Raw genomic sequence first — 9,352 nt, 5'->3', positions numbered from 1 at the left:
GTAGCGTTCTCATAGCCGTTGTCGTGGGACCCTGAAACCCAATATACTTCTACCTTGTATCTTAGTGCAAAGCCAGTTCAAATACATGCCATTATTATGAGCCAGTGCATACCAAATCTGAGCCCTTTTAACATGGTACAGACAGAGCAAAAGGAAAGCCGGAGAACTGAATGCAAGCGAAAGAGAGAAAGAAGAAAACGTATCTTGCTTACTGATCTTTGTCGACTGGTTTCTTCAGTGATCCGTGCGAGAAATTCGCGTAAAACGTCAAAGAACTCACGAAATTGTTAAAGAGTGTATCACCAACCGTCAGCTAAAAAACAAGGAAAGTAAAGGATAAGTAAAATGTGACTTTCGTCTATGAAAAGCCATAACTTTCTTATCTAATCTTTGTTCTTTTGGTTTTGAAGTTTTGTCTTGATGTTTTGGAGTTTTGGTATAGTGTACTGTGGCAACATTATGATGTGGTGAAGTTTTGTCATTATGTGACGAGGTTTGCTGGTTACGAGTTGTGTTTCCATCTCGATGTGTTGAGGTCTTCTTTCGACGTGCTGTGTTATAATCATAGAAAGTGTGAAACTCGACGCCATAAAAGAACCTCACCACATAAAATGTAAACTCAGAACATTAGGGAACTAGGGAACTTAAGCAACGACGACGGCGACGGCAACGAGAACGTCATCTTAGAATATAAATTTGCGTTATTGTAATCACTTCGCGACTATGTCAACCTTTTTAATATGACAAGGGTGCGGTAGTTCCTTAAAAGTAGGGAATTTAAGATCTACAACGGCGACGGTCGACGAAAACGTCACCTCAAAATATAACTCTCCTTTATCATAAGTCTTTCGCGATTATTCAGTCTCTTTCACGTCCTACAATGTGGGCGAAGTGTCCTAATAATGAATTGGTACGAGCGTTTTCAGAGTTAAAATAGAGAATGAAAGATTCTCTGTTGCATGCTCACGTTGTCGTCAAACCTTCAAATTTGGTGATTTCACGTCGTCGTTATGCAGAGGACTGCTAAGATACTTGCTAAAATCCGTGCTGCACGTGCAGCACGATTATTTATGCTCTTTTAACCAATGATATTATTGCTTTGTGGCGTTGTCGTAGTCGTAGCCGTCGTCGTTTCTTAAATTCCCTAGTAACACTGGTCGGAACGGTGCTTAATTTGATCCTCAAGTGCTGACGTTCTTCATAAAACCTCAAATTTGGCTATTTCGCGTTGTTTTGCAGACGAAATGAACTAAAGTGACTAAAAGTGAAAAACGCTCGTGCAAGACGTGCAAAGATATTGTGTGCAAAGCTATGAAAATTGGTGAGCTTCTCGTTGCCGTCGCTGTTGTCGTTGCTTAAGTTGTAGGGAGGCTCCGCCGCCCCAGGTCTGGACAATCTTCCCAGTCCCTTGTCAGCCATTTCTCTGAATGTCACTCAATGTCACATCCATAAAAAGGTAGCGAATGAGAATTCACGTGTTGCAAGTTCTCAAGCAATGGTCTTCCGCCTCATTTTTGAACTCTCAATTCTTAGCAACAATCCGCGAGCCCCAGTTGGAATTTGAACCCACGACCTTCAGTGATCAAGTCGGATGCTCTAACCACCGAGCTACTGGAGCAAGGGTGAAATGTGGGTCTTTGACTCAAACTGCATCGCGCAGTTACAAGGTAAAATAACAACTGACAGTATAGCTCATAACTGTATCGCTCAGTCACCTTAAAGCGTATCTGAGATGCAGCAGACCAACCACCTAAGTGAGCAAATGTGAGAATGATGTACACATATTAAATAAAATGTTGGCAATTGAACCCATTCGGAACTCGGAAAAATCAGACCCCAGATGTTCGAATCCCATCTGGGGCTCGGATTTTTCCGAGTTCGCAATGGGTTCAATTGTCAACATTTCGTTTATATAACATGTTTACATCATTCTCTCATTCGCTCAATTCTTATCATTTGTTATAATGAATCCCTTCGTACACAAAGGAGAAAATACTGGCTAACGGAGTGTTACGAAAGGTATCGGCCTCAATAATAAAACTCAAGAGAAAGGAATGTCATGAAGTACATGTACATCTGATTACAACTCACGGATGTGAAATGAGAAGCTAATTCTTTCGAGTTCTTGATATAATCTGGATATCCGATGTCTTCTTGGATGGCAAGCGCCTGTAATAAAATTATAGCTCATCATCATTATCATAGACTAAAGGCCTGGCCAAACGCTCGCATCATTTCAACGCAACATCTTGCAACATTGCTGGGCGCAACATGTTGAATACGTTTGGCCACCCTGTTGCGATATATTGCCACAAGTTGGATGATGTTGGATCAAATTTGAAAACGGTCAAATTTTTCGCGCAACATTTTGGATGTTGCATGATGTTGTACTCATTTGACCACGTTCACGCGACATTGTTGCGCCAGGGCATGCGCGTTAGGTCCACTTCTTGCGCGCCAGGGGCCTGGGGCACATAAACATTGACATGTTGCGTTGAAAATGATGAAAATGTTGCGTGCGTTTGGCCACCTCGTGCAGCACATGTCGCAACGTCATGCCACAATGTTGCAAGATGTTGCGTTGAAATGTTGTGAGCGTTTGGCCAGGGCTTAAGATCATCGTCATTCCCAGATCCTCTGGGCAATAGTTAGGATCTCACTGCATCACAGTGGGGCAGGTAAGTTTGCAACCACGACTAAGCGATTTCCTTCAGGTTATGTCGCCTTTCATTAATCAATTATGCAACCGGCATACTGGATTCGACGAAGAAAACTCTGGCTTTAGGGACTGTTGCACAAGTTTGTTTCAAGGTAGCGCAAGTTTAAAGAAATGTATGGGTAGTCTCTAATCACCACCAAGCTAAAAGTACGCTTCGCTTCCATCCAGGCTTGCGGCTGAGCTAACTTGGCTCGTACAATACAAAGATTTGGTACGGTGTCGACCAAGGGCCTCTTCGTATGATCCCGTGCTGGCTCGGTTACCTGGTTGAAATTCCATGACTTTGGTTGATAGGAGAAATTTTAGCCTAGTTACCAAGAAATCTAACAAGCCAGGAGAGAAACTTTGCACTTTTAGTGATTCTAGCAACGTCAAAATCCGTCTAACTTTGCGTTAACTATTAAAGGAGATTATTCCGAATTTAATTATAGAAGTAAAAATAAGATGCAGTCCGTTTTATCTCAAAAATGCAAAAGTGTTCATAAGGAGAGCGAGTTAAGGGCTTGAGTTAGGGGCTTCTTATATCGTATATTGCAGCAATGCTTTTGGTGGCAGCATATTAACATGAACAAAAAGAGAAACAAATTCAAGAATTAAAGTAGAAGCGTTCATTGATTCTGCAGGGACAGTGGTTGCAAATAGCGAAGAAAGACTTTTATTCTGGACTTTCTTTGTCCCCTCTCCGCTATGAGCCATAGCCGAAAAAATCTACAGCTTTCGTATCCGTATATCAATGCACGCTTTTCCTTATTTAATTTCTCCTTGTTGTTTCCTACCCATTGCGTTGTTCCAATATGTGATCGAGAAACCCCATAAAACTTAAAACCCTTCATTCGCTCTTGCGGAAGGCTAACGCTCAAAACGTCATCTTCTTTCGTTTCCCTTTGGTAGTGACTTTACTTTTATTAAATCAGTGGATAGCATCACATTTCCGTGCCTTAAACTCCACCACCAGTTTCCTACGGCACTAACCCCATTGGCCTGAGAAACTACGGGCGACAACTAGTCCCGAAAAACTGACCCGGCCCCATGATCACTTGATTAATAGCCCTTACTCACGATAGCCGCCATGCTGGTTTTCAAATTGTCATGCAAATTAGCCATGTGTTATCCTGGGGGGCAAACATTGGAATAAAGGCAAATTGCGGAAAATCGTTTCGTCGAAATATTGAATTAACATTGCTAAAATTACATTTTAGAATTTCGAATTAAGTACCTTTTATAATAATTTTATATCTTTTGATTGCCTCCGACATTTTGACTTTCTGCTTCGTTATCTGCTAATTTTTCAGTAAAAAAAAATCGAAGTAACTTGTGTAAGAATTCTATTTTACTACTTAGGTGATTAACATTCAATGAACGTGAAAGAAATCATCTGTGTGGCTAAGATGTTCGTTATAACCTCTCGAACTTGTGTTGTTTGCCCCCTCAGAAGTGTGTAGCTAATTTGCATGATGATAGCAAATCCAACATGGCGGCTATCGTGAATAAAGTCTATTAAGCTGTCAAACCTTTTCTTTTGCCTTCGCTTTCGTTTCATATGACATCCATTCCAGTGAATCAAGGTTCTTGATAAACTCTTGTTTCATCAACCGAGTCATTTTTGTTACCTAAAATAAATTGAGTGAATGAAGCAAATCAGTAATATCATCACAATCAAACGATACTGCAGATGGATAAGGCATACGAGTAGCAGGATGCCCATGTGCACCGCCAGCATTCTTAATCACAGGTAGCCCAACATTGGTCTACCTGGGGTAAAACTTGCCACAGGCTTACCGCTTGCTTTGCGCATCGGAAGGCGCTGCGAAATGCCACATAAGATCCCAAGCGTTGACTTAGAGTTGCCGGCTCAATAAAGTGGGGAATGAGGTACAAAATTGATTAAGTACGCTGTCCAAGGACGGGATATACAGTTGTACTATGAAGTGATTGATTGAGTTTTCAAAATGACTTCATTTATTCCTCTTACCGCAGCTTTACTTCCTTCGTCAAACGCTGCGTCCACAAACAACAATCCCAGGGGCATTCCGAATAAATCTTGCATTCCACTAATGCAAGCGATCCAGCGTTCACGAGTTTGGTTCCCCTGTACTGTAAAAACGAAATCACTGTAGGCATCTCGATAATCCTGAGGCAGCACCCGCATAAACCGGTTGATCAAGGTCCAAATGATGTAGTTTACCACGGTTTTTGGGTCACTAAATGTAATCAATAAACTCAATTAAGTCAAGGCTAAATGAAATAGATCTATATATTTAAAATGCGGGTTATAGACAAAAGAGAGAAGTGATCTTCGCACTTATCTCGACAATTTTGTAGAAAACCTGAAACAGTCAGGTTGCTTCAACTGGATTCGAACCCATGACCTCTGTGATGCTCTACCAACTGTGCTCATTCTCGTCATCAGAGCCCTCCGTTTCTTTTGGTCACGTGGTCAGCGAGACGAAATGCTCTGGTCGGGGTCAGTAGGCAGCTATAACAACGTTAACGGCTCCCGAAATTGGTTCAGAAAACAATATACACAAAGAAGCATACAAAAGAAACAATGAACCCTGACTCTAAAAACAATAGAGCTGCGTCTTGAAGGGATTCAATGAAATTAGAGGTTGTAAATAGCTGCGTCCTATCTGCTACGCATTCCTTCCGTCCCGTGTGGCAGGAAATGGGACGCGGCAAGCCCTTGTTGGCGCGCTTTTCAAAAGATTAAATACAAGTTCTGAAATATGACCACGAAATCGATAGGGAACTTAAGCAACGACGACGGCGACGGCAACGAGAACGTCATTTCAAAATATAAATTCGCGTTATTGTAAACACTTCGTGACTATTTCAACCCTTTTAGTAAGACAAGGATGTGGTAGTTCCTAAGAATGACACTGGTCGGAACGGCGCTTAATATAAGCAAATTTTCTCGATAGCGTCATTTGACTACAACTACCAGGATTCAGTTTGTCTTTCTTTTCTTATTTAAATCAGTTTTGTATTCCCAGCGGGGAAAATTAACAATAGCTCTAATTAGCATGAGACAAGCAAAACCTGAATGATTTGGTACTTGTAGTCAAATGGCGTCATTATGCAAACGTCCTATTTAGGGAAGAAAATAAAATTTGTCCGAGCGCTGACGCCCTTGACAAAAACCTCAAATTTGGCTCTTTCACGTTTTTGTTTTGCAGACGACGGTAAAGAAATGGACAAAAATGAAAAAAGCACGCGTAGGGCGTGCAAAGCTGTTGTTTTTGTCCACTAAGGGCCTCTTCATATGAGCCCGGTTGACCGGGCTGGCTCGGTTACCGAGATGAAATTGGTGTCTGTTCATATGGTGACTTTCAGCCCGCTTTCCCAGATGAAAAAGTTGAAAAAGTGGTGACGCGACCATTCAGGCGTGAAATCTAACGAACAAGCCAGGGGAGAATTTCTCGATTTTCTTTGTTTAAACAACCTTAAATTTCTTTTGACTTTACGTTAACTATCAAATAAGACTATTCCAAGCTTCATTATCGAAGAAAAGAGAACTAAAAGCTCGGTAATGTCCGTTCTATCACGAAAATGCATTGTATTATTTTCCTCCCGGTAACCGGGATCAAGTGTTCATGTGGCAAAATTTTCTCCCCTTACCGAGATCCCGGTTGGAAAAACCGAGATCTCGGTGACCGAGCCAGCCCGCCCTCTCATATAAACACATCAAAGTTTTTACAAAGGATTTAGAGGTAAGGCGGATTTCCTAAATATGCACATTTTGACGTTGTCGTTGCCGTCGCCGCTGTCGTTGCTTAACGGTTCCCAATTGCATCGCCTGTAACGAGATCATTCTCGATCGTAACCATTCTGTTTTGTTGTTTGGCAACCGACAAGCGCAATCAAAGCCCAATTTAAACGCTTCTTCGAAATGATCCACTGAGGAAACATCTCTCCCTCACTCACGATTATTGAAACTTGAAAGAAGTGCGCATGCCCCGCCAGATGTCCGAGATTTACGGACACTCGGTATTATTCTACAATGCTGATGCTATCTCAATTTTGATTGGCTAAAAGCACCCCGCTAATTATGGATGGCGCTGTGTCATCGCGTCACATTTACAGACACTGGCATTTATGCATGTAGGTATGACGCGTTTTTGCAGACAATGAAGTTTTGTTTACATCTCGATATCGGGAACATTTTTCATAAGACCGTACAACTTAACTTTAGAATTTTGTTCAAAAGTTTCAGTTCGATTCAGTTTTTCCTGAAACGTTTTCAGATGTTTTAGGCTTAAATCCTTTCTGTAAACCTTTTGAATTCCGCTTTACATGTAATTCACGGCTGTCATTAATAAAGATGTTTACACTGAAACGTGTCATTGCGTGGCTTACTTTGTTGTTGTTCTGTGAAATGTCTCAACGCTTCTACATTTATAATTGTATAATAAAGCAATTATTGGATTCAGTTTTCGCATGATAGCGAAATTATCAAGGCCTCGGTTTGTGTTATCCGCCTCAGCCTTCGGCTTCGGCAGATAACACAAACCTCGGCCTTGATAATTCTCGCTATCATGCTCACCCTCATCCAATAATTGCTTATTGGCTGCAACCAGAGCCCTTCGTTTCGCCGACCACGTGACCAAAAGAAACGGAGGGCTCTTGGGACGAGAATGAACTGAGCTATGAGGCCACTCAGTGGGGAGCAGGTTAATTTGTTAGGCTCATGTGTTCCCATGAAAGGACATAAGAATGAAAGAGTTGTAGAAATCGATAAAAATACTTGACTTTGAAGATGACTTTCGCTCAAATTGATCAAACGTTAATCACAAACAATAGTTCTTCTTCTCAGGACCACATTCACCTGGTCAGCAATTTCCGTGAAGCTAAGGCGAACCATTTTTAATCAAGTAGAAAAAGGTTAGCTTGGTTTGTTAGTGAGTGCCTCTCGAAAATTGGGGTCCCAAGTTGGATTCCCAAAGAACGAGACAAATGTTTTCGACTTTCCTTTCATCTGTGTGAGACCGGCATTAATACTAGAAAGCACTGACGGAAGGAGGGAGGAGTGGGAACGGAGCGCTTCGCGGACCCCCAATGACGCAAGCCTTAGCTGACGTAATCGACGTTAAATGAAATGGCAACTGCCATCAGCACTGTTCTTTAGTTGACAATAATCGCAATTACTATTAAATCAATTTCCTGGGCATAAATATTTCGTCTCACTCTTAACGTGACTGAACACAGTTTTTAAGCACTTACACTTCCATTTCTGCCATATTTATGCCGTTTTTTTGCCTAGAAGCTCAAACTTGGTCACTGATAAGTGCTACCACGAAGGTTTATAGTTTTGACAGTCAATGTGCTATGTAGGTTGTTACCATGGTAACGTATCTAGATTCAAACAAGGCCTAACGGATGCTTATTCCTCATTTATGCAAAATTCACTCAGTGTTTTGCAGCATTTGCTTACTTGTTATAAGACTAGGACGACAAGACCGACCTGTTGCTTCGTTTCTCGAAAAGGGCTAGGTTCAAAGGTAAGGTAGCAGAAAAGAAAACAGCATTTCAGTTGTCGCTATTTCGGTTTGTAGATTGAGCTTCAGAAATACCAATAGAAACTAAAGAAGCTCAGTTAACGCTACGTTCCTATCTTGTGTGGAAGCTAAAATCCTGGCCTTAATGCAATTTTACCTTCAAATATACCACTATTTAACTTTTACAAGTCGCTGGCTTTCTGAAATTCTTTTTTTATATATATGCCTGGCGTCTACCGGCGCTAAATTGATGATGAGGTTTAGATTAGGTTTAAATTAACCATTAACACTAAGATTCATTCGGGAAGTCAAAACCGTCCAATTTACGACTATTCCTGTCGCTTTTTGGGTTCCTCACTTCAGGTTTCCGCCGATCGGTTGGTCCAGTTTGCTGACCATCGCGGGAGGTCGAGGGATCAAACTCCTGCCGGACCAGCACTCAGGGTCTTTATAAATAACTGAGGAGAAAGTGATGCCTTTGGCGATTTTTAAGTCTTCTCGTATAAGGACTATAAACCGTACGCTCCGTCTCACAATCCTTGTTCATAAATTCTGTGGGACAGAGTTCCAAGTGTTTTGGTCTGGTTTGATCGAAGGCCACAAGTTTCTTTGACCTTGGCTATTAAGTGCAACTCTCGTAAAATAATGAATTTGGTATCTTCAAGATGTTTCGATGTTTAATTTCATATTCTACTTTGCTTGGCTGACAGGTCTTACTTCGTAAATAGTTCACCTCGGAGTCAAATTAGACACGTTTCGTTTCAACACGCTTATGGTTACTCACGTTTTCGTCTTATTTTCCAAGAGATCGACGAGGCGGGTATAATATGAGGCAGGGTAAGCCAAAATTTTCTCATCTGACTTGAACTTCAGTCCTTGCCTTTGGAAGACACTATTTACAAGCTCCACAAGGTTATTGAGCTGCAAGAAATAAGAACGCATGGACTTCATATCAAAAGTTCTTCAAAACTCCACCCTATTCCCCTGTCCTCAGAGTGTCCGGAGAATAACAAAAACACGAGAAGAAGATTGTTCTTTCTGTCCGTTTATTTAGATCTAACACAATTCTCCAAGGTTAACCATAGCCCAGGCTATAGCTAAAAGTCTTCTATTATTATTATTATTATTATTATTATTA

At 41.3% G+C, this 9,352-nt stretch overlaps 1 protein-coding gene across 1 annotated transcript in view; it reads right to left on the bottom strand.

The window, feature by feature from the left end:
• The window catches only part of LOC138035224 (endothelin-converting enzyme 1-like), a gene marked incomplete at its 5' end in the record, with an annotated part of 21,489 nt that extends 12,354 nt beyond the window's left edge, over positions 1-9,135 (bottom strand). The window contains 5 exons of the mRNA XM_068882041.1: positions 213-313; positions 2,092-2,169; positions 4,231-4,329; positions 4,692-4,920; positions 8,999-9,135. Of these exons, the coding sequence (XP_068738142.1) occupies positions 213-313; positions 2,092-2,169; positions 4,231-4,329; positions 4,692-4,920; positions 8,999-9,135 (644 nt within the window). The remainder of the gene's footprint in view (positions 1-212; positions 314-2,091; positions 2,170-4,230; positions 4,330-4,691; positions 4,921-8,998) is intronic.
• Between the last annotated feature and the right edge of the window lie 217 nt (positions 9,136-9,352).

This window comes from Montipora capricornis, unplaced genomic scaffold, assembly GCF_036669925.1.
Source record: "Montipora capricornis isolate CH-2021 unplaced genomic scaffold, ASM3666992v2 scaffold_323, whole genome shotgun sequence".
Taxonomy (NCBI): Eukaryota; Metazoa; Cnidaria; class Anthozoa; order Scleractinia; family Acroporidae; genus Montipora; species Montipora capricornis.
The sequence above is the reverse complement of the archived record's forward strand: the minus strand, read 5'-3'. Positions and strand labels throughout refer to the sequence as shown.